This window comes from Sturnira hondurensis, unplaced genomic scaffold (assembly GCF_014824575.4).
Source record: "Sturnira hondurensis isolate 20B ecotype Veracruz unplaced genomic scaffold, ASM1482457v3 Scaffold0022136, whole genome shotgun sequence".
Lineage (NCBI taxonomy): Eukaryota > Metazoa > Chordata > Mammalia > Chiroptera > Phyllostomidae > Sturnira > Sturnira hondurensis.
In genome coordinates this window covers 6172009-6198701 of record NW_028094767.1, presented here as the reverse complement: position 1 = coordinate 6198701, position 26693 = coordinate 6172009, and the positions used below count along the sequence as shown (strand labels likewise).

The 26693-nt window shown below is 35.9% G+C and overlaps 1 protein-coding gene across 1 annotated transcript in view; it reads left to right on the top strand.

Annotated features, from left to right (window-relative positions):
- Positions 1 to 26693, top strand: part of ADGRB3 (adhesion G protein-coupled receptor B3) — a 732856-nt gene that overhangs the window by 371425 nt on the left and 334738 nt on the right. Inside the window, exons 13-14 of the mRNA XM_037034281.1 lie at positions 18748 to 18897; positions 20092 to 20167. Of these exons, the coding sequence (XP_036890176.1) occupies positions 18748 to 18897; positions 20092 to 20167 (226 nt within the window). The remainder of the gene's footprint in view (positions 1 to 18747; positions 18898 to 20091; positions 20168 to 26693) is intronic.

The window sequence follows — 26693 nt, the reverse complement described above, 5'->3', positions numbered from 1 at the left end:
ATTTGCCCTGGCTGGTGTAGCTCAGTGGATTGAGCATGGGCCTGTGAACAAAGGGATCGAGGTTCAATTCCCAGTCAGGGCACATGCCTGGGTTGCAGGCCAGTTCCCAGCAGGGGATGCATGAGAGGCAACCATACATTGATATTTCTCTCCTTCTCTCCTTCCCTTCCCCTCTAAAGATAAATTAATAAAATCTTTTAAAAATTATTTAAATTTGCTTTCTATACTTTCTCTCCAGACATTTTCTTTTTAGTCCCTTGCAGTTCAGCATTTCTTTCCTCACTTTGGTGAAATTCCTCTCAGCAAAGACTTCTGGAAACTCCCTGTTGAGAATTTAATCCCCACCCGTATTTCAACCTTCATGTCCTCTATACCTTGCCAACCACACTCTCTTGAAACTGTCCCTTTTTATCATTTTAATACTTATCATAGTAGAAAATGGAATTAAATGATAAAAATTAGATTCATGATTCAGATACACTTAGATTTGGGGAGGATACAAAGAATATGAAGCACTGAAAAGGAAACAAGTAAATGTTGGAGGGCCAGGTCTTTTCACTCCCAAAGACAGAACAGAGCTTGTGAGATTTTAGAATGACAACATGCGCCCGTGAATGTCCTTTGTTCTGAAGATCCGTCTACAGTTGCAGCAGAGGCCAATTGTTCTGTCGTTGTCTCACTACGCTTTTAGTCGTCTGTTTTCCACAAAACTTCATGTAGCATGTTATATTTGCTTTCTTTATTAGTAAGAATAGCCTGCTCTTTATCATTGTTTTAATTTTGAACTTGAAACTTGTATTCATTGAACTGAAGTCAAGGGAGATCAGCGATGTGTCACGTGTTGCTAGCCCAGAAGCTGTATCTCTTACCATTTTCCTAAGTGATTCAGGTCATTACAATAAATGAGTAATCTGAACCAGGAGATTGCAGTCTATTTTTGTGAGCATAAACAAATTAATAAATAAGTAAAATGCCAAGGACACTTGGTGCATGTCATAAAAACCAAGTGTTACAGAGATTCTGTTCGAGAGATGCTGTTCTGTGTAAAGACCTAGATAAACTCCTTGGAGAAGGAACCACTTAGTGTCGACTTTGAAGGATAGACTGGACTGTCGACAATTCAAGATTAAGGACCGTGAGTGGCAAAGAAATGGTTTCATTCCAGAACATTCTTTTACCAGCAAAAAGTATAGAAATGTGAAGTTGAGGATTGTGTAGGGGGTAACAGTCTATTTTGATAAAAGCATGTACGTGTGGAAGGAAGGAAGCAAAATAAAATGAAAGAGGCATGCTGACAGCTGGTGTAGGATGGTTCTGAAGACAAGAGGGAGCTACTGAAGCTTGGCCTGGTGAGGGCTGTGCATTGGTAAGATGTGTCACAGCAGAAAGAGAACTTGTTGAAATTCAGAGAGTCTACATACATGAGTACTAGAATACTTTTTACAATAACCTATGCATGAGAAAATGAAGACTTGAATTACTGGTAGTAAAAATAATAACCAAAATGTGGCTATGAATTTGAGATTATCTGCGGATAGATATGACTGCAGTTTACAACTGACTGAGGTACAAGACAGAAGGGAGAAATTGAGATTGTATTTATTTGACCAACATTTGAGAGTGTCTTTTATGTATTAATACTTAGATACAAGTGTAACCCTCAAGTGAAAAAATAAAACCAGGCATTGAGCTCTAGTAAAGAAGTGAAATTTATGATATACACTTAGTAATCAACTTCATAAAAGTGATAGTTGAGAAAAAAGATGTAAGGTATTGTCCATATTAAAAACAAAGAGCCATAGCAGGCGTCAGAAGAAGAATAATCAGAGACAGTGTGTGTAAAGAGTTTCAGAACAAGGCAGCATAAAGTCATTGTCATGTAATTAATAGGGAGAAATAACATTTCAAAATGAATATGCTACTTAATATTAATTACTAATAAATATTAGAGTATTGGAATTAAACAGAATCTTATATGGTTGCTGAGGATATAGCAAAACTTCTCCAGGAAAAGTGCAGGCACAACTCTTTAGGTGGTTTCAATGGGTCACATTCTTAACATTTTGATGCAATTATCTCCCAGGATGTATTATACTTGCACAGATGGATGCTGCTAGACCCACTTACTGCTATCTTGTAACTGTTCTTCGGGAACAGTCGAAGTTAACCATATCAAATCAAAGGGGAATGTCTTAGGCTAGTAATAGCTCAAATACAGAATGTTGTAGTTGTTAGCTATAGGGAATTTCAGAAGTGGTTCTTATGTATAAACCCTAAGAGATAAAAGATTCTGGAAAGTATAGTTTTAATTATTCTCCAGTAGTTCAAAAAGTTCAGTGCCTTAAAACATTAAAGTTAAGACATTTTTCTTTGCCAGCCTAAATATCGTTGTCTATTCTTGGTTTAAAAATGTGAAATACTGGGCTTTTCACAATGAACATTCATACTTGATTTTTTTGAAATTTAATCAAAATTTAATCTGAAGAATGATGTAATACAACTTAATATCTTCTTTCTCTCTACAACACTGTCTCATTGATATCAAATCTTTATTTCTTATACTCACAGGCAAATTTAATCATTTCTTTGGTAGAATGTCTTGTTCTTCAATAGAGAAACAAAACTTCAATCTGATGATGTAATTACAAAAATAAAGTGGCTTTTCTTTCTAGGTTTATTTAACTTTCTGTCACTGCTGAGTTTTATTGTTCATACACCTTCGCTTCTTTAACTTCCTCTCTGTAGAGATAAGACACATAGTGAGTTCACACTGAGCCTCAGAAATACGCAAGTAAACATCTATTTTTGCCTGTTTTTCCTGTGGTACCTGATACTGGTTCAGCTAGACTTGTATCTGAAAGTGTCAAATTCTTCCCTCACCTTCTGGCTTTGTACCTTTCTTTCTTGCTAGACACGTAAAGCAAGTGGTATGTTTTTTCTGTAGATCGGAAAGAAAAAAAAACTAAAAATACTTGTTTTTTTTTAATGGTACTGGTTCCCTTGAGAAAATAGATATAGTCAAGCATAGTTTTAAACTATGACTTGGAATGATATGCCCCACAATGAGCTTTTCTTGCTCATTTAATAGCAAATATATTACTGTATTTTTCTGTGATCCAATGTTTTCCAAATGGTTGGGGTAGAAGTGCTGGGGAGGTAGTTGTGAAGAACCATATCAGACCCTTCTAGTAGCAAGCAAGACATGCAACTCAGGGTGTGGATGGGTCTCTTCTCCCCGACTGAGGACCCCTGTTTCCTTGCCCTCTAACATCATTATAATTGATTGATGGTAATTCATGAATTTTACTGGCTTTAAGAGGTCTTAGACAGTCACTCAATAAACATGTGTCTGGTCTTTTCCAGGTTCTTAGAATTTTCAGTGAACAAATTAGACAAAACTCTTGCTCTTCTGAAACTTGTTCTGTAGCAGAGACAGATGTCAGACAAGGGCCGTCTAACATGCCCCGTGGTTATAAGTGACATGAAGATAAATAAAGCAATTCACAAGGGTGAGGGCATAGGGTAAATACAGGAGAACCATCTTTGGTTGGTGGTCAGGGAAGACTCTCAGCAGAGAAGTGACATTTGAATATATACCTCAATGCCTGGAAGGCATGAGACATGATAATGTGTGGTGACAGAACATCTCAAGCAGAAGGAGCAATACGTACAAGAGCTGTGATGTACCCATACACTTGATGTATTGGAGGCGCCAAAAATGGCAAAGTGGGGTTGGAGTGACTGGGGGAGGGACTATGGAAGGAGAGAGAGGCATTTGGAAAGGGAGTGGCATGCCAGACTACGGATGGGATGCAAAACTACTGAAGGGTTTGAACGGGAAAATAACCTGACCTTACTTACGTTCTAAAGGGACCATTGTGACCATGGAGTAGAAACTAGGAAACTCTTGGGGGCATGGCTGGGTATAGGGAGACTGGCAGGCTAGTGACTGCCATAGGCCAGACGAGGAAGCTTGGTAGTTTGGACCAGATGCCAGTGGAAATAGTGAGAAGTGGTCAGATGCTGCAGGTGTGTCATGGTTGACCTGACAGTCTGCTAATGGTTGGAAGTGGGGTATCAAAGAAAGAGAAGGTTCAGGATAGCTCCACTGTGTCTCGAGAATCCAGATACAAAATCGAGACAGATTTATTTCAAAATATGTATAATATAAACAAATGTCAAACCTGACTCTGGTGATCATTTTTATGTCTCTACAGTTTAGGGTACAAAGCAAACCGTTAGGTTTATTTTTTCTCTTTTTAAAAACCTTATTTGCTATATAATTGATATATAACATCGTAACAAGTCAACATAATCACCTAATACATGTACATATTGTTAAATAGTCACCACCGTAAGTTTAGTTAACATTCATCACCACATATAGTTATAATTTTTTGCTTTTGAAAACTTTTAAGACCTAATTTTGTGGTAACTTTCAAGTATACAATTAAAATATAACAATAGTATTGTTAACTATAGTCATCATGCTGTCTATTTTTTTACATACTCCCATACTCCTGTTCCTTAGCCCAACACAAATCCTTGCTCTTGCAGTTAAGCATATTCATCTTTTGAGGCCCTCAGCATTCTGTCGTCATTCTACCATCTGAGTTCTTAGACAAAAGCTAGAATGAAATTGTTCATTGAAATAACTATTTAAAGCTGTAGCTAGGATCAAGATGCCTGTTTACAAGTGGAATATATCCTACTTTTCCTGTCTTGTTTTGTGTTTCTTCTTCTGTTTGTAAAGCCCTGGAACCTCAAAAAGGAAGAATGTTCATGGGTCACCAAGACTAGCCATAAAGTGACCAGCTTCATTGTACTTACTATTGTATATATTTTTCCTTTTTAAGTATATTTTATTAATTATGCTATTATAGTTGTCCCATTTTTTCTCCCCTTCCTTCCCCTCTGCCCTACACCCCCTCCCACCAACATTCCCCCTTCTTAGTTCATTCCATGGGTCATACATTTCAGGTTTTTAGCTTCTCTATTTCCTATACTATTCTTAACCTCCCCCATCTATTTTGTAAACTATTACATATTTTTAAAAATATGCTAAGTGAAATAAGCCAGTCAGAGAAAGGCAAGTACTGTATGATTTCACTCATACGTGGAATCTAATGAACAAACTGAAGTAATAAGCCAAATAGAGACAGACTCATAGATAGAGAGCAGGCTGAGAGGTCCTAGGGGTATGGGGTGGTGAGATTGAGCAAAAAAGAGAAAAAACTCATAAATACAGACAACAGTGTGGTGGTTGTGGGGGTTAGGGATGGAGGTGAAAGAGGAGGGTTTGGGGGGATAAATGGTAATGGAAAAATACAATAAAAATAATAAATAAATAAATAAATAAATAAATAAATAAATAAATAAATAAACGTTTACCAGCTAAGCTGCAAACGTCTTTGCAAAGTGCCTTTATATCTCCAGCTTAGAAAATGTTCTTTGTAGTAGTACTGCTATAGAAGTTACAACCCTGGATCTTCACATAGGAAACACTGGTGATGTTACGGCATTTTAAATTATCAGCGGGCTTATGCTCTTTTAGAAAGAAACTGGGGTGAAAATAATTGCATAATATTACCAGATTCATCTAATTTGTTTTAAACAGCCATACTCAAGGACACAATTATTCATGGAGTCATGTAATTAAATATTTCTCTCTAAAAAAGTTACACTAGTAAACATTATTAATAACTATTCTTTCTCATTTTGAGTAACCCAGATGCCCTAGTTACAGCATCTGTTATGCCTGTATTATGCCAATCACTAGCGCTAATCCTAACTACTGTTCTGCTCTGAATCTTTGATATAGTCACAGAGTTTTAATAGCTTTTGCTTCTTTATCCTGGTTTAATTTGCCATCAAGAAAAAAGAGTCTACATGCCACTACTTTGGAATGCTGGTTTTCTTACAGTACCTTATGTATACATTATTTGAGCCTACATTTTAATGAAAATTCCTTAGTATCAGATACTGGTTATTATTCTAGGAGATTCTTTTCAGAAGTGAGGAAAATATTTTAATTTATGTTTTATTCTTTTATTCCATATGTTTTCCAGGAAAAGATGAGGTAAAGCATTGCACATATTATACAGCATTTGCCAAATGACTACTTTCACGAGTCTTCTTGATACTGTTTATCCCTAACAACCTGCTGCCAGAGTGTGAGGGGCACTCACACAATTTGTCTCGTGGCAGTGCTTCCCATTCACAGTGGGTGCATTTTTATCCCTTTGCATATATTTTTCCAAAGATTTTATTTATTTACTTTTTAGAGAGAGGGAAAGGGAGGGAGAAAGGGAGAGAAACATTAATGTGTGGTTGCCTCTCACGTGGCCCCCACTGGGAACCTGGCCCGCAACCCAGGCATGTGCCCTGACTGGGAATCGAATCGCGACCCTTTGGTTCCCAGGCCAGCACTCAACCCACTGAGCCACACCAGCCAGGACAATCCCTTTGCATCTTAATAATTGAAAGTTAAAGATTCATTTTATTATTTTGCTCAGCCAGCCACACTCTAACCTACTTCTGTTATATTAAAAATTCCACTGTGATTTTTGACATAATCCTAGAAAAATCTCACTAATATCTTTTGTATTTCTACATCAAGGGAAATGACCTCTGACCTTTATTTTTATTTGTACTTATACTTTTCATTTATATCTACTTTATTAAAAATTAATATTGTTTTTCTGGATAATTATATATTTTTAAAGGATGCCTGTATTACTCCTTTAATTTTTATAACATACCTAGAAACTGAAAATTTTGTGAGCTTATTTGTTATTTGCTTAGTCTTCATCCCTTTAGTAACTGTCTCACAGAGAATACCTATATAAAGACCGAATCTTTGGCTCTAAGGCCTATTATTTCTTTCAGATTTTATATTTACTGGAAAAATGTTCATCGCCTAAAGAAAATAAATGCGGTCACACAACACTCATTTGGGATGTGCAACACCTAGAATGTGCAGTAATGCTCAGCAGCATGGGGACATGAATAGGAAAAGCAGAGGAAAAGTTGAGTTCTGCAACAGCATTGCTATGCATATCATATGCATTATATATACATGAGCATCAGGCATATCGATAGGCATATAAGAAAAGAGTTGCAAGCCAGCCTAAAGAATGAAATGTATATAACAGAGATGGTATACGTACAACATGTTTTAGTGGCATACCTTAGTATACTGGACATGGATTGTGAAAACTATCCTGAAATAGAAAAACCAAAATTTCAAACTTAACATTTCTGGTGAGAATATAGACCAAGAATTCTTGGTTTCTCTCGTGTTGCTACACAGACTTAACCACAAACATTTGGGGTTTCAGTTTCCATTTATTATTCTCTATAAAAAACATGAGTCCCTGCCAAATAGTCACTTGTGACTTCCGTGTCCAGGGGGACCTGAAAAGAGGAGCTTTGCATAAAGGGACCAGCGCTTTGCCTCAGTCAGGGAATCTGACAGAGAACTCCAACTAGGAAAAGCCTTTTTCAGAGTGGGATTAGCACAAGGACCATATGGGGATTTAAATGGCTTCTCTGTCCCCTGGAGACGCNGTTTCAGTTTTCATTTATTATTCTCTATAAAATACATGAGTCCCTGCCAAATAGTCACTTGTGACTTCCGTGTCCAGGGGGACCTGAAAAGAGGAGCTTTGCATAAAGGGACCAGCGCTTTGCCTCAGTCAGGGAATCTGACAGAGAACTCCAACTAGGAAAAGCCTTTTTCAAAGTGGGATTAGCACAAGGACCATATGGGGATTTAAATGGCTTCTCTGTCCCCTGGAGACGCTGCATCTAAAAGATGTGGGAATGATGGGTCATCCCAGCATGACTTCAGTTTTCTGTTTAAGATTAATTCCTTCAGAATCGGGTAGACTCACACTTATAAAACAGAATAGAGATATAAAAGCTAAAGTCTACTAAAACCAAAATCTGGATGTTATAAAAGAATATCACTGGTCTTTAATAGTTAATGAAATAAGGATTTGAAATTGCTCAAATTGGCATGGTGCATGCCTTCTTTCTGATTTTGCTGTTCAACTAAATTGGAATAATATTGCCATGAGTTTGTGTGAATATGAAAAACAATTCCATTTTGACTGTCTCTATGGCAATCCTTGCTTATCTCTATGGCAATAGTGGCCTGCTTCTATAACAATAACCTGTGAAGAGAAAAATTGCACTAATTCCCCTCCAATATTTTTCCATCTTTTTAATTTGGTTATACCGAGAACTCTGTGTGAAATTATTCCTCCTCTCCATTGCTCCCTTCACTGAATTCCAAATGAATAGATTCTCATCTGAATGTGACAACTGAAAAATATGACCCAGATTAGAAGTTGGTACCTTCATGTCGATATAAACGAGGATGCTATTTTTTATCTAGGAAATCTTGCTGGCCTTGGAGCTACATTTGGCTGCAAACCTTGGCTGTGCTATAACTAACTGACCATCTGCAACTTATTTTATCTCTAAATCCCTCAGTATGCTCCTTTCCAAAGTAGAGATAGGAATATCTTTTCTTAGGAGTTACTGTGAAGACTAAAGATAGTATATATTAAGCACCTGGCAGGTAATAGGCCTGAGTAACCGGTAGTGGACAAATGCAGGCACAACTATGTGCTCTGGCACTGACTGGGTGTGTGGCTTTGGTCAGGTCGCTCAGTCCCCCATAGCCCCAGCCCGCCCCTCTAGGGAACTTCTAAGTTCCTACCCAAATTTAATATCCTACGTTGTTTATTTTTTCAAACCTCAGTAGTACACTTACTGTTTATTTCATAGAGCAGACCAGACTCCCAGACTTCTACGCCGATAATAAAATTAAAACTAGAAAATATTTGTGGTGTGTTTGTTAAAATTAGTTTGTTACACAGTATCTTCTATAGTACGGTGAACCTAAAGGTCTACAAACCTGATTTTATTCACATTTCCCTATCTTCAGAAGTTACTGTTCTCCTCCATGTATTTGTCACTAATCAGGTCCCAGATCCTTTGAATGATTCATACAGAGGAATCTTTTCTACTTTAGTTTTATAATTTCTGCTCCCTTAACATGCAACCCATCACCTATAGTCTGTAAAATAGTATCATTTATCTGTATAGATGCATCAAATAATTCTGTACCATTACTGTATCATCCTGGATTCATAAAGAAATTAGTTCTCTTTTGTCCTTAAATAATGTTTTTTGAACAATCAAAACTATTTTTTTGCTTTTTTTTTACCTACTAATTTTTTTTCATATAAAGAAAGAAATGTAAATGTAAATGTAAATGTTATTTTTTTCATATAACTTAAGAAATGTAAATAATTAGATGGATAATTTAATGTCTTTTCTTTCATTGATCGTGTGTTTCAATCTGTGGCATATGAACATGAAGGAGCAGATGTGAGCGAATGTGTTGAGTGTGCATGTTCGAAAATAACTGAAATGAGTTATTTCAGATAGATGCAGTTGTTTTAAAATTCATGCTACAGAGTTAGGGGAATGTTGGTAGTTTTTGTCAATGTTACGTCAAAGAACAAAGATATTTTTAATAAAAGACTAAATATAAAATCCAAATAATAACAAGATTTAAAGGACAAACGACTTTTATATGTTGGGCGATGTTTTATTCAAGGTTTAGCTGATAACTACTAAATAGAGTGTTATAGATGTAGGGTTTGAACAGCTCACGATTTATATTGGATAATAGATTATATATCTAATATACATATTTTGAAATTAAATAGAGCCTAATACATTGAAATTGCTAAGTGAGTTCTAAAATCCAGTGGGGATACAGAGAGATAATTGAGACTAAGATACAGAAACATTCTCTTTGCTATTACAAGAGGTCTTAATAATCAGATTCAATGTCCATTTTGGCTACTTTGTTACTTTTACAAATATGAACATTTCTTCTTTTGAAGACTCTGTCTCTGTTATTGGAGAATGTTAATTTATTTCACTATCCTTTTTTTTCTACGTAGTCTAATTTTTCTTTCCCTAAACTCATGGTGCAATTAATTCTCCTTTAATTTTTCTTAGGTCCTTCAATTTTTCTTTACTTTTCCTAAAAGGTAATAATAGTGTTGCTAAAGAGGATAACATCTACTATCTTAAAAATTTCATTCTAAATATCCATGCCATTTTAAAAATGCCATTATATGTTGGAAATACAAAATCTTAATTTTTAATATCAATATCTTACCAGAAAAGTCAATATATTATTGTGTAATATAATTTAGACAATATAGGTCAAACAAAATTGTAATTGGTTGGTATGCTCTTTTTAACTAGATATAAATTATTGTAGTGAAATAGGACGTGCAACTTATGTGTTTGTGCATGTGTGTATGTGGAGAGGAAGAGGAAATTATTGCTTGTTTGCAGATATTTTTCGTTTACTTGCTTTGATAATCCAAATCTCAAACTCTTTTCTGAATTTGATGCTACAGAAATGAAATTCACAAATATCTCTATATCAAGTAATAATTGTTGTAAACAGTCATTTTTTAATCCACACCAGAATATGTTTATCCATTTTAGAGAAAGAGGAAGGGGGAGAGAGACAGACAGACATCAATATGAGAGAGAAGCGTTGATTGGTTGCCTCCTGCACACGCCCTGACCAGCGATCAAACCGACAACCGTTTGGTGTATGGGACGACGCTCCAACCATTTGAGCCAAGGGGCCGGGGCGGCAGTTGTTCTTTACTGTGTTTATGTTCCAGTCGTAAACTCGTGAATCTCTACCGTAAGGCCATTAGGATTCAGAGTTTATTTCTGCAGCAGAATGATCCAAAACTAGTCTATGACGGGATTAACTGTGCTTGCTTCAAGTGTGTTGTGGGATCGAGTGAGAGAATGTGTTAGTGCTGGCACCTAAGTGCTCAGTAAGTGGTATGTCTGTCACAGCTGTTTGTCCCCCCTCTTTCTTCAAAAAATCATGCTTGCTTAAGCACATATGTCTAACTTTAGTTCTCTCTATTTCGAAAAGTGCATAGGGCCCCTGCTTTCTTTTTTGGTAAGATAAAGTGGCTAAAATTCTACAAACAACTTGAAATCACCTCCTTGTTCTTAGTTACAGTCATAGAATCATGTACTTAATCTTGCCCGGTTCCCCCTCTCAAGTTGAAACTGGTCTCCTCTTCAGTTCTTCCTTCCTTAATTATATTAAATCAGTCTTTATTCAGTGCTTGCCAGGTACCAGCTAGCCTCTGGTCACAAAAAGAGAAGCCACACACGCCTGGCTGGGCCCATATGGATGTTACATTCTGGTAGGGCAGATAAGTTTTAAAACAGGAAACTTAGTAAACTAATAAACATATACTTTGTATTGTATATAATATAAAGAAAAAGAACTTTGAAAACAAATACATATTTATATATGTATTTTATATATACATTGATGCAGACACTGGCCTGCAGTGCCTGTGTCATTATGGATGAAATGAGACATTCACAGGGACGACTGGGTCCCGTGGAGGAAAAGGGACAGCATGGCTTTTCTCTCAAGGGGATCAAAAGCCTTGACCCTTGCGGTGACCAACCTTTATTGGGTTTCCCAGCACATTACAGGATGGTCCTCATTTACTACGCACAGGTTGCTTTAGGTGGTTACCGTTTACAGAAAACAAAGAAGCCAATGCTGCTAATCACATCACAGAGGAGGGGTATTTGCAAATGAAAAGGGCAAAAGTGGTTGAAGCAGTTACACTCATCCTTGGAAGGTTTAGCATGGATTTTAGGAAGTTACTTTGCAGTAAATGTTTGCCACTGGGGGCTGGGCCCACGCCATGCAGAATGGTCTCCTACAATACATATGTGTATATACTATATACATATTTGTGTGTGTGTGTGTGTGTGTGTGTGTGTGTGTATTTGAATCTTGGTAAATTCCATGAAGGAAACTGACCAAGATTGCTAACTTAGCTTTGGGGGATGTCATTGCCCAGTGCTGCCAAATTCTCCTTGGCAAGATCTGAGGGCTGAGAATTTTCCAAGGGAGGAGTTCTTGTGAAATGAGAGACATGTGACTGAAGAGCAGTTGTTACTGGGAAAAGTCATGAGCAAGCACTGAGGAAGGAGTCAAGACCAGGTCATAGGGACCCTGGAAAGGGGTTTGTGCCTTGTACAAATGTCACAGGAAATCATTGGTGAGTGGCATACCTCAACCCTGCTATAACAATGACTCCTTGCCATGTAGAGAGAGAGTAGGAGAGGTGTAATAACGGAAATAGTGAATACAGTGAGTTGCTTTCATTTAGGCAAGGTTTGATGGACTACTGTGCGGCAGTCCAGGTGGTGATAAGGAAACAGCCTGGAAGGGAAACAGCGAGCACAGTGAGCAACTAGATTCTGGGGCTGAGGTTACGGATGGACCAAGGGTAACTTACTGTTTTCTGCCTTGATAAAAGGGGGAATGGAGATACCTTTTATAGAGATGGGAAACACTGAGTAAGGAAAGAATATTTTGATGAAGAATAGGTGGAAATCAATAGTTAAGCTTTGAATATACTCCATGAGGTTCCTGAAGGAATTCGATTAAATAGTTCGAGTAGTTTTGAAGTTCAGAATAAAAGTTGTTAAACCCATTCTACCCATACATAAGATATTTGTGTGAATCAGGTGTCTCACTAGATTATAATCTTTTTCTATGTAAGAACTTTTTTTGTTTTTATATATTTTTTAAATTTAAAGATTTTATTTACTTATTCTTAAAGAAAGGGTAAAAGAGGAAGAAAGAGAGGGAGAGAAATATCAACGTGTGGTTGCCTCTCTCTCACATACCCCCCTACTGGACACCTGGCCTGCAACCCAGGGCTTGCGCCCTGACTGGGAATCAAACCAGTGACCCTTTGGTTACCAGGCCAGTGTTCAATCCACTGAGCCACCCCAGCCAGGGCAAGAACTTATTTTTTTCTTTAATTTGGATCATCCACAGTGTTTTACACATAGCAGAGAATGGTTGAGGTGAAGAATAAAAGGAAATTGGCATATATTGTCTTAACTGTGTATAGGGACTGAACTGTTTTTGGCTTACTCATCATGAAAGGCTATTGACTTTCACAGATGATCAAACTGAAGAGCAATTAAATGACTTGTCAAAGATCACAAAGTAATTGGAAAACTAAGTCTGTCTCCAGGGCCCAAGATTTCACGTGAAATCCCAATGTCTCCTCCTAAGTCTTTGGTAAACCCCATTCATTAAAAAATATGTAGGGTGTTGTGTCAAACACTACTACATGTTAGGATTCTATCATATAACAGTAAATAGGGAAAATTCCTTTCCTTTTGGAGTTTATAGTCTAGTGTGGGAAGCAGTCCTCATATACTACACCATATTTAACTGTGAATAGGACCATAAAACATAAGTAAACGGGGTGATATAATAGTCAAGAATAGGGGGGAATTCAATTTCTTTACATGGAACAATGAAGACAGACCAACCTAAGAAAAAAATAATTTAGCAGCGACTTAAGGATTAGAATAAAAAGAATGTTCTAGTTATAAAGGAAAAGCCTTTCGTGGGGTTGGGGAACAGACACCTGTGCATCTTGACCAGGCTCAGCAGTCGACAGTCAAGTGTGATGTGACTGCAGAGACCATACTGGTCACGTAACACAGTTTTTACTATATGACCATACTTTCGTTCGTGGTCTTTCATTTATGAATCACCTATAGCTGCTTTCACATCCTACTAGCAGAGTCGGATAGTTGCAACACAGATCTGATGGCACACAGGGATGAAAATACTTACTTTTTGACCCTTCATAGAAAAAGTTTGCCAATGTCTACAGCATGACCTGAAGCTAATTTTAGAGTATGGTTTTTATATCTTTAGACCAATGGCCTTTTCCCATAACTTATAAAGGCTTGACTCCTTATAAAGCCATTCTTCCATTATTAAAATATATCTTTTTGTTTCTAAATTTGTGTGCTATTATGATGCTCTCTCTCTCTCTCTCTCTCTCTCTCCCTCTCTCCCTCTCTCCCTCTCTCCCTCTCTCCCTTCCTCCCTCCCTCTCCATCTCTCCTCCATTTACTTTTGGTGTCTTTCCTTTTATTTCTCTTTATCCTTTAAAAATGAGTCTTTCGTATACTACATCTTGCAGCTTTTTTCTGTCATCTTCTTGTACCTGCATAGCTGTCCACCTCATTTAGTTCAGGTATCCGCACACATGCCAGCTTACCAAAGAACCTTTCCCCGGGCTTCCCAACTCTAACCATCATCTCTATCAAGTTATCAGTACTGGCATTCTATCCAGTTGTGTTTATTTAATTCCTTGTCTAACTCACCCCGGATTTCATGCCAGTCCCATGAGGGCAGGAATTTTCACTGTTTTGTTCACTGGGATATTTATAGAGCCCAGAACTGTGCCTGGCATGAAATAAGTGCTCAACTAATATTTGTTGAATGAATGAATGGATATGCCCATTCTGTACTCTTTAGAACTTATCCATGTCTACATTATCAACTATTCTAGTTAGAAGGCATACAGTTAACATCTCCAAGTTCCACGTTCGATCATGTTCCAGATCACTAGATCTCTTAGCCTACAATATCGTTTTCAGTCCCCTCTCCTACTCTAAGTAAGTCTTTTTGCTCTATTAGGAATGTTACTGCTTCCCTAGGATGCACTGTTCCCCTTTCATGCTTTCTCCTACCCTCCTACCCAGACACGGCTATTCTGACTCCTCTGGAACAATACGTACCTTTCCAGGCCCTAAGGCTGCATTGGCAGTGTCCTTGGCTCATGTGCAACCATTAAGCCACAGCCCAGTTATACCTCTTCAGAAAGGCCTTCCTTGGCAACCAACCATGCTCCATCCGACTCTACTGAAATTATTTCTTCGATGCCACCTATCACAATCCAGAGCAGTCTGAATTGTTTGCTCACTTACCAGCTGTGTGTATTCACCACTAGAGTATGAGCTCTTTACAAATGATAAATTTGTGTCTCTCTCAAATTGTTAAATCCTCAAATTGTTAAATTTGTTAAATCCTCAGTGATGGAACAATGCTTGAACACTCTCAGGGCTCAGTACAGGTCTGTTGGATGAATGAATTCCCAGAATGAACTCTTCAGTCTACAATGATCTCTTTTCTCCATATTTTCACTTTCCATTGCTATTAATCTTCTGAAAACGGACGATTCACTATCTTGGAAATCCCTTGAGTTGCCTTCAGTTGTTGTTTCTTGCCTGATTAGTGCCTAACTCCTCAGAATCTCCAAACTTACTTCTCTAGGAAGGTTTAAACATGCTTAGATATCGAATGCACACGCACAAACACACACATGAAAAGTCAAGCATGCTGCATATTGCAAAAGTTCTCATATTTTTATTGAATTTATTGGGAAGACATTGAGTAATACAATTATAGCTTTTGGATGTATACTTGGTCAGTTATCATCCCCTGCACCTTCCTCTGCAGAAACTCTGTTCTCAATGTCACTGATTGGGAGAAGAGGAAGAATTAATTTCTTAAAGAATTTTTATATTGATTTGTTTTTACTATTTAGGTATACGTGCAAAAATGATTCTCATTTTACATTTTATTTTATATTTATATTAGTAGTGACATCATGAGCTATCTGGTATAGAAGTGAATGTATATCAGTGCCTATTTTCAAAAGTTCACTAAATATACTTTTTAAAAACTGAAAATAATTTGGTATAATCAGTGTAAACCTTCCTCACTGTATTCTGTGTTGCACAGGGGAAAAAAAGTAGTCAGAAAGAACATGCAATAGAGAACAGAAAAAGTACAGAAATTAAGATGCTTTTGGAATGTATTTCTCTTTTTAAAGGAAAAGTGTAATATTTAAAAATAGCTTCTCCCACATATGTCCAGAACAGGAGTAGGCAAACCTCTTCTCTAAAGGGCCAGAGAGTAACTACAGACTCTGCTGTGACTATCTGACTCTGCCATTGCTGCATGAAAACTGCCTTAGAGAACGTATGAATGAATGGTATGCCTGTTTCAGTAAAACTTTATCTGCAGACCTTGGGATTTGGATTTCATTTAATTTTCACATACCAAGATATGGTAATCTTTTTAAAAAGTTCTTCAGTCCTTTAATAATGTGAAAACCATTTTTAGGTAAAGATGTGCACCTTTAAATACTCTGTCTTTTAAAGAACATGTATATTGACCATTCGAAGTCTAGCATTTGAACCTATGAAGTCATAACCCTTTTTGTAATGTATTTATTGAAAATGCCATCTTTACAACTGCATTTCTATAATAATTAATGAATAAATGTTTCTATGTACCCTTTATGCTCAAGACTATGCAATTCAAAGGACTTCTGCACAAATAAGTGATCCTAATTGATTTTTATTTTTTTAATCTAGACTGTGTCCAAAAGTGAGTTCTAATCCATGTAGTCACAATTTAACAGCCAGTGTGAGAATGAATTGAAGAATGAATGCGTTTTATAAAGTGACATAGATGCAGATGTAAATATATCATTTTTATATATTTAAGAATATGGTATTAGACTAGCATTTATTTAGGATGAAGTGGTATAAAATAAATTTTTATTATTTCTCTTTTATGTTTGTTTACTTTTTCTATTTAATATGTATAGAAACAGAAGAATTATTAGACATGAAGGCCCAACAATTTATTTCTTATTTTTCTTTATGGTAGGAACTAGTTCAGTGACAGTCAAAAAACCTTCATTTCTCTTTACAAATTTTTAGAACAGAGAGGTGAAATAAATTTTCTTTAGCACTAAGACAGCCAAAGTTAGAATGAAAGAATTTGGAAGTACATGAACTTAGTTTTGCATTTTGAATAGAGCTTACAATAGGACCCTTAAGAAAGAGTGTGCTGCACTCTGGCTGGTGTGGCTCAGAGGACTGAGTGCCAGCCTGCGACCCAAAGGGTCACGGTTTGGTTCCCAGTCAGGGCACATGCCAGAGTTGTGGGAGAGTTCCCCAGTAGAGGGCACACGAGAGGCAACCACACACTGGTGTTTCTCTTCCTCTCTTTCTCCCTCTCTTCCCCCCTCTAAAAATAAATAAATAAAAAATTTTAAAATTGTATCAAAAATAATTTTAAAGGGAAAGAATGTGCTGCAATGTGCTGACCTGTCCATCTACATGCAGTGTAGGATTGGGACCTTAAGGACACTTGACCTGGGTTATTTATGAACAACAAAGACACTATGTGGTTTGAAAAATTAAAGAAATTATAATCATTAGGGCTCTTGTTCAAAAGCAGTATTTAACATCCATAACTAATTCATGTACCTTTTTTTCTTCACCATTCAGTTATGAAATCCCTTTTTAGGCTTATTATGTCAACTTAAAGGCCAAAGAAAACTCCATCTCATACTAATGGCAGATGTGTAAAACAGCCTGGAACTGCTTTAAGAAAGTGCAATAATACATAACCAATTTAATTTGGAACTCAGCCAGTGGTGCAATAATAATATACAACTAGTATTATTAAATTCTTAATTTTCATCTCCACTTGATTTAATTACAAATGTCTTTTGAATGAAACCCATTTGCGAGAAGCCTAATGATTTCTTACTTTAGCTTTCCTTTTGTGATAGCTTTTAGAGATTCCCTATCATCTTTCCGTTTAAATCCCACATGGGGAGCTTAAAACTTTCATGTAGAGCAATATGAAATTATAAAAAGTACATTACTTAATTGAAATATATATATTATCAATAAGTGCTTAAGTGTTTATCGTCATAGTTTTATTATATGTGTTTTACATATATTTCTGTGTATATAGAATAAATATACACTAATGTCAAATACATATTCAGGCATTACCAAACATCATTCACTATTTTTTCAATACTTTAAAATACTTACTGCAAGTAAAGTTACAATTCTTTTTTCCTATACACACACACATTTATTACTTTCAGTCGTAGGTTTGCATTTTAAGAATTATTTGTTATTGTTGTATATGTTTATTGCCCCTGCATGTTTTAGTGGTTCTCTGGTCATAGCATCCATGGTGCTTCACTGTTTGCATTCTGCCAGTTCTGTCCCCTGGAGCTGCATGGCTTTGTTTTCCATGACTTCCTGGTACCCCCCCACATCCATGAACAATTTTTTTTAAGATTTTATTTATTTATCTTTAGAGGGGAAGGGAAGGAGAGAAGGAGGGAAATATCAATGTACGGTTGCTTCTTGTGAATCCCCTGCTGGGAACTGGCCTGCAACCCAGGCATGTGCCCTGACTGGGAATCGAACCACGATCGTGTGGATCGCAGGCCCGCACTCAATCCACTGAGCTACACCAGCCAGGGCTCCATGAACAATTTGTCCCAAAGACAGTGTTCAGATGTAATGCAGAAAATTTGTTCTAAAGATAAAAAAGTTCAGATTTAAATGCAAACTTTAGTTTATGAATCAAGTGCATTGATCAAAATATTTAACAAAAAATACAGCATGAGCTTCAAACAATTGAAGTGGAGACCTACCATGAATAAGGGGTATGGGGTACCTGCTGGTATTCTCAGAATCCCCACCCTGCATTGACCAGCACTATGTATGATTCCTGCTGAAAGCGGCAAGCACCTGGATTGATAAGTAAAGGAATCAGTAACCTAAATGGGTAGTGTTTAATACAAAGAAGTAAGTCTGTTTTGTAACGCTGATAAATATAATTTTGACTTGACATTTTATTTTGTATATACTACAAGGTTTAATATGATCAATGTTGATTACACTGGAAGATTTTGGTTGACATTATTACTTCTTTTTTAATAGTGGCTAGCATTCAGAAGCTTCCAGCAGCCTCTGTTCTGACAGACATCAACTTCCCCATGAAAGGACGGAAGGGAATGGTTGATTGGGCAAGAAACTCGGAAGACAGAGTAGTCATTCCAAAAAGCATTTTCACTCCTCTGTCATCAAAAGGTAAATATGTGAGATAATTAAGGTTTTAAACAAACACATTTATGATAAGACCATTTAATCAAGGTCTATAGAGTTGTATGCTTGAAACCTGTATGATTTTATTAACCAATGACACCCCAATATATTCAGTAAGTTTTTTTAAAGAAAACATTCTTAAACAGGATGCTAAGTGTAGACTTAAAAGAAAGCAATAAATAAAAAATTAATATTTTAAAAATAAAAAGAAGGGGAAGGAATTAGTCAAAACACATGTATGAATGACCCATGGACACGATCAACAGTGCGGGGATTGACTGTGGGAGCAGGGGTGGGGCAGGTCAGAAGAGGGCAAAGTGGAAGAAATTGGGAAAACTGTAATTTAATAACTAAAAAATTTTAAAAAGATAAAAAGCATACAAAATAAAAGTCTAGACATGAATTTCCACATATCAAATAATTTAGAAAGCCTCCAAATTAAATTAAATTAAATTATTTTTATACATATAAAAAGCTTAAACTTGGGCTTTAAGTCTCTGAATTCACTGGAGCAAAGGATCTACTAGAATCAAAAAAAAAATACAAGTGCAAATTGTAGACTGATGCTTGACATGATCAAGTTTCCATATTGACAGTCTTCTCTCAGTGTAGAGTCTGTGGCCTCATATTTCGACTTTAGGTAATGAAACGTATTGCATTTTCCATGAAAGTTATTTCCATTTCTTCCTCACATTTGTTTTGGTTTGAAGATATTTTTTTGGTGTATAAAAACAAATTTTTTTTTTAAATTAAGTTCTAAGAACATTTCATTAGTCTCTAAAATTGTGCATTTTCAACAGTGCCATTGTGGTCTTCATTTTTGCCCTGGAAATTTTGACCTCATGATTGAGGGGTTGCAAAAGAGAATCAGCTACCTTCCCCCATATCTTTGGGAATTTAAGCCCAGTAGCTGCCACTAAAGCAGCTCCTTGTCTTAACTTCATGAAGCAATACTACTTTCTGACACAAAACACTGACAACACATCTTTTAGAACTTCAATAAATGTATGGAGTGTGGTGAATAACCTGCCTATTCATGGTCAGGAAGGCTTCTCTTCTGCCCAGCTTTTCATCATCAAGTTCTGCAATCCCCATGTAATGAGTAAATTAAAATTTTGTGAGATATAGTAATTTCTTGCTATTTTTTCTGCTAATATTTTTAAATTGTATTCTTTCTAGAATTAGATGAATCATCAGTATTTGTTCTTGGAGCTGTCCTATACAAAAACTTGGATCTAATTTTGCCCACTCTGAGGTAAGCTGCAAAGTAGTAAGCTATTGAAATCTTTGTAAACTATTCAAAAAATGTGATTATAGCCTGTTCTATGAAAATAGTCAAGCTTTGGTAATACAAAAGGGCTTTTTCTTAAGTGAAACAGAAAATACCAATTTAATGAACAGCTTATTAGCACATTATACATTTCAAAACAACTGGAAAAAATTATGTTGGTCTGTGATTATAGCTCTGCAATTCTTTTGTAATTAATCATGACTTGCCTTAAGACTGAGGGGGAAAAAAAGAAAAGAAAAAAACCCTCAGGTCTCTATAACAGAATGGGTTGTTTTAAAATTAATGTCTTCTCTATTTAATTGTACTTAAGGGTACTGTTCATCAATATTACATGAAATTAAAGGAGTGTCTTAATGACTGGGAATACATGGTTTTTCCTTCATTTGCACAAGATCTCAATTCGTTTCTAAATAAATACTCAATTACAATTACAGTAAGAAAAAAATGCTATTGTTCAATTAAAGCACTATTTTTGGAAGAAATCTATTAATTTCTTTCCTCCCAGTCAATAAAAGAAACAATTACAAATAGTCATTTTACCAACATTCATTTACTTGCTCTGCTATCTTCATACTTTTCCTGATCTCACAGAAAATGTCATTCACCACTATTTGGACAGTGGTGAATGATGATGACCTGTCTCCTTCATTGTACCTCACTTTTAGAGAGTTGAGACAAAGTTGTATTTCAGTAAAACATGGCCACATTTGCAGTGAACTCTTATACCCTCATGAATAAATCTTCGTTTTTAGGGACAAGAGACTGTGAATGATGTGTACAGTTGTACCAGGGACATAACAAATGGTCTATAAATAAAACCAATTAGAGTTCAGCCCAGCAGGAAAAAAAGGCCTCCCAAGGAAGCAACTACATTTTTGCAGCTGCAGTGACTATAGAGAAAATCTATGTATATGAATTATTAATATAATTGGTGAGCCATTGAGAATCCTGCTCAAGACAATGCAGTTTCTCCTTCACCCACAGAGACAGTTATGGGAAGGGAATTCTATAATTCCCTTCTTTGGGTGGAATTTGGGATTTCCGAAGCTGAATAGGTTTGTGTTTAGTTTTGTTCTACTCATAACACATTTTCAAAACTAATAAATTCATTCTCAACTTTTCCACTGGTTTTATTAAAACACATTAGTATGTGCAACTACTTAACAGTAAAACTGATTTATAGTGACACTGCCTATATCTTTGTGTATGATGACCATTTGAGGGGAAATGAGTCAGAGTTAAATGTTCACAGATACTCAAAGTTGGACACATTTCACAGGGAGTTCATTTGTGTAAAGATCATCTTTCAAGAATTCTAGAATGGACAGTACTTAAAATCAGATGACTTGGGTTCTAACTTCAATTTAACATAACAAAAATATATAAACATGTCATGTCACTGAGCAATCATCTGCCTTCAGTTCAGCTTTAAAAACAGGAACATTTTATGTGTAATTTCACCTGATTTACTGGTGAGGGGTATAGTGAATGCAAATACAATATTCAACACAAAAGGCTTTAGATTGTGAATTCATTTCTCTACATGTCTCACAAAGTTGCATTAAGATTAGTCTTGTTTGGTATAATAATACAGCACTCAATCACCTACACAAATGACATCAGGTTACTCTAAGTTTTCAGAAATTTATACAATAAAGGGAATTGGGTAAATACCTAGGGATATCAGTCTTTTGTAAAAAGGAAGAAAACACATTTATTTAATGTTTCAACATTTTAAAAAAATAGGGTGGAGGCAGTGGTAGTTTACGGCTTGTAGGTAGGTGAATAGATGCAGTATGGTGACTTCACAGCAGGGAGTGATGTCGAACTTGACTTCTCTAATATCACTTGAGACACAAGGGATTCAGAGTGCCCTGTAGGCAAGTCACTGACATCTTTTATGAGGTAACTGGGGCTTGAAATTTCCAACTTCAAAAACCCCCTGACTTTATTACAGTTATGAACTTTTTGGAGGTCTGATATATTCTTTAGCTTTAAGTCCCTAAAAATCCTTGAATAAAAATTATAAATGTTTATACTCACTCATATTTTCTGTGTACAAAGTAATTAGGTAAATGACTATGGGAAAACAATATTCGCGTTTAGATTCATTGACCAGAAATAATGATGATGGAATGCACATTATGAAATGTTTAAGTGCTATTTGAAAATTAAATATTAGCATTTCTCATTTCCTTTTATTTTATGTGGTAGAATAATGTAACTGAGCATTTTGGGGCTTATTTTTCCTTTTCAAAGAATTGTTCCAGAAAGTTTAGTGAGTAATTGTACCAAATCTAGGTCCCCTAAATAAGAGTAAGCCTTTTAACAGACAAAGGTAATGTCTATGTTTTATAGTCGCTCAACATTTACTAGCAGCAACCCTGCTAACCTTACTGTCTTAATTCTTTTAAATCTCCTATAAGGTCAAAACTCCCAGAACAATGCTTAATAAATGGTAAAAGACAAAAAAATGTTTACTGGGATAATTGTCTTATAGTATATCCTATATAAGCCATTTTTTTAAAAAATAAGGTACACAGGAATTTGGTATTTAAATTATAAAAAATATATTAGGAACAAGGAAAAATAAATATATCTTGTTGTATATTATATAGATATGACTGAATTAAACCCAATGGGAAAGGAAATGTTGTTTAATTCAAATAAAAAAATACAATTTTTCTCTATATGTTCACTTATTATTTACCAAATTTTTATGACACCTTTTACCCAGTGATCATTTTACTAATTATCAGTTGAAATTTTTGCAGCAAAGTCTCCCATACACAAAATAATGGTAGGATTACTGTTATGTTTTCCGAGATCTTATATTTTGACATAATCATTTTCAAAACAATACTTTACATAATTTTTCTCCTGGAGCCTAGAAAGAGCAACTTCATGTAATATTTTGAATAGGTATAATTTATAATTTTTTCATACAAAGACAGAAATAACTGCATGTGACTCTTCTATTTAAATATTTATTTTCTGCTCTTGCCCTAATATTCATTTAGCAATTCTTCCAACTACAATGCTTATTTCCTTGTTTGACTGACTTTCCTTTTACAATGAAGCATATTCAAATTGTCCCTTCCAATGAAGGAAATACACTCTCCCCAGTCCAGACTAAATAGGTATGTTTTGTTCTCAGCCTCCCACATTTATTATTCTTTAGAATAATTTCTTACAGTTAAAAAGTATAGAACCAGTCAGTGGATATTTTTTTAAATTTTACATTAATGCTGCAAGACTCTTTAAAGATTAGTGTCGTCCAGAAGTCTAATTATACAGACGGGAGATCTGAACTCCCATTGCTTCAGTGACCTGCCCAAGATTACATGTCTAAGAGGTCACTGAGTTCTAATTCAACTCAAGCCTTCTGTCTGCAGAACTAAGACTCTGCCAATATCTTGCTGCCTCTATGAGGCTAATAGTCACTCCACTAAACAGTACCACCATGGACCTCATATGAGTGAGATCACACATGTATCTTCTGTAGAAAATCTTTCAAGGTCCAGCAAAAGGTGGCTGTGCATTTGCTGGCTTAAGGAACCTTGGTTGGGGTCAACTTGGTGGCCCCAACTCAGTCTATTGACACTAAGGCCAGAGACTGTCACTCTTCCCACCCTTTCATGACTTCTTTTGGGGGTGACAGATGAAAGCACCACTTAGGTCAAGGAACTAACAACCACTCACGAATGGCATATGCTTAAACTGCTGGTGAGGATTTAGACATTTAAAAATGCATTGTCATTGATACAAAAACACCACTTCTGAGAATTGATCTTATGGAAATTATCTCCAGGAAAGAAAAGGTATATCTAAGCATGCACTCAAGCAAAAAAAGTGCAAGAAATAGTTGTAAACAATCCACTTGCTGACTCATTTAATAAATTCAGGTTTCAGTAGTGTAGGAAAATCACAATACTTTTGAGCACGGAAGCAATATATAGTTTTCCTGGTAGGACATATAGAAGATGTAGTCCTATTAAAAAAATAATAACAAGCACTTTAATATGGCTATTAAAATTCAAGATATTGTGGAGGATCTAATTAAAATTATATGCAAATTCCACTATGTATTAAAATGCCAGGAACAACATGGCTGAACAAAAAACAACAACATTCTCATAAGCCAGTGATTGTTTGAAAATTATCTTTTATTAAGTGCACCAACCTAATGAAGATAAATCATGATGATTGTTTTGTATTTAGGAAATGGAACTCATCTGAGTTTCCAATATTGTAGGAATTAAAAACAATCAGCAAAGCAATTGAACTAAGTAATATTGAAAATAATAAAAAGTAGAAACATAATCACTTTTATACCAATACATCCTGAAGACAATCAACCTGAAGTTGTAATTAATTCTCACAAGAGTACCTATTCTTCAGTTTTAGAATCTAAACATAGAACCCTCTTCATTTTGAGTTTGCAATGAAATATAGTAGTTTTGTGATGTTCTGTATTTTTTATGATGTCCTATCATGAGGAAATTGAAATTACCCATGAGGATAAGAAATGTGCATGACTGCTGATTTAAGATGCTGTAATATCACATAGTCAGTATATTATTTATAAAAATCTGAGTTTAATTTGGCCATACTTTTTAAAAGTGAATTTAAATTTCTAATCACTTACCTTCTTTGTGGTTCTAAGTGTTAACACCCCTGAGCAAACTTAACTTGAAATTCTATTTAGTTTTCAGAGCTCTGTCAGCCCAGCCATCAGATGCTTTTTTAAAAAGATTTTATTTATTTATCTTTAGAGGGGAAGGGAAGGAGAGAGGGAGAGAAATATCAATGTATGGTTGCCTATCGTGAGTCCCCTGCCAGGAACTGGCCTGCAACCCAGGCATGTGCCCTGACGGGGAATCGACCCTCCATCCTTTGGTTTGCAGGCCTGTGCTCAATCCACTGAGCTACACCAGCCAGGGCCGTCAGCTGATTTTAGTGTTATAGGCAAATGTATTTAACTTAATTTTGATGAAGTCCCTTGTTCCTAGAATATTAAGAAATCAACTTTTTTTTTTAATTGGCGAGGAGGACTTGTTTTAAAAATTTAGGAAAACTCTCCATTTAGAAGTTACATGAAATATATTCTAAAAATGGAAAAAGACTACAATAATTTTAACAATTTTCATTAAACATCTTTTTACTGTACCTTATCTGGCTATACTTCACTTGAACAATCAGTTCTATAATCTCCTCCACTGATTTTTCTCCTGTTATGCTATAGTGTATTTTTAAATGGGATAATAAACATACAACATGAAATTTCCCCATTTAACTATTTTAAGTACACAGAATAGTATAGTATTTACTATATGTACCTTATTGTGCAACAGATCTCTGGAAATTATTTCTAGAGAATAAATTTCTATGAAATTCTATTCACCTTGAACAACAACTCACCTTTTACCTCCTCCCCCCATCCCTGGCGACCACCATTCTACTTTCTGTGTCTAAAAAATGGACCACTTTAGATAATGCTTATAAGCAGAATAATAGAGTATTTGCCTTTTTGTGACAGGCTTATTTCACTTTAGCATTATGTTCTCAAAGTTCATCCATGTTTTAGCATATGACAGAGCTTTTTTCTTTCTTAAGTTTTTATTTATTTGTTTTTAGAGAGAGTGTAATGGAGGAGAGAGGGCAAGAAGCATCTGTTGGTTGCCTCTCATAGGAGCCCCGACCAGGGACTGTACCCCCAACCCAGGCATGTGCCAGGAATAGACTTGAACCAGTGCCCTTTTGCTTTGCAGGACCACACTCAGCCAATTGAGCCACACTGGTCAGGGCAGAGTTTCTTTTGTTTTTAAGATTGATGAAATTCCATTGTCTGTATATATCTCGTTTTCTTTATCCATTTATATCTGTCAATGGACATTTAAGATGCACCCTTGTCTTGGCTATCAGAATAGTGCTGCAGTAAACATGGGTGTGCAAATCTTTTTGAAATTGCTTTTCATTCTTTTGAATCTCTATCCAGAAGCGGGATTGCTGGGTCATATGGTAATTCTATTTTTAATTTAAAAAAATATCCATATTCTTTTCCATAGCTGCTGCACCATTTTACTTTCCCACCAACAGTGCAAGAGGCTTCCAAATTCTAAGGTTAATGTCCAGCCTTTTGGCATCTCTGGGCCACACTGAAAGAAGAATTGTCTTGGGCCTCACATTAAATACATTGCAACATGTAATCACAAAAAAAAACCTCATGATGTTTTAAGTAAATTTACAATTTTGTGTTGGGCCACATTCATGGCCGTCCTGGGATGCATGTGGCCTGCAGGTGGTAGGTTGGATGCCCCTGCTCTATAGCTGTCATAACACTTGTTATTTTGCCTTTTTAAAAAAATAGTGCTGTAAAGTTTTATCTCATTGTAGTTTTGACATGCAATTCTCTAATGATTAATGATGTTGACTATCTTTTCATATACTTGTTGGCCGTTTGTATATCATTTTGAAGAGATATCTAGTA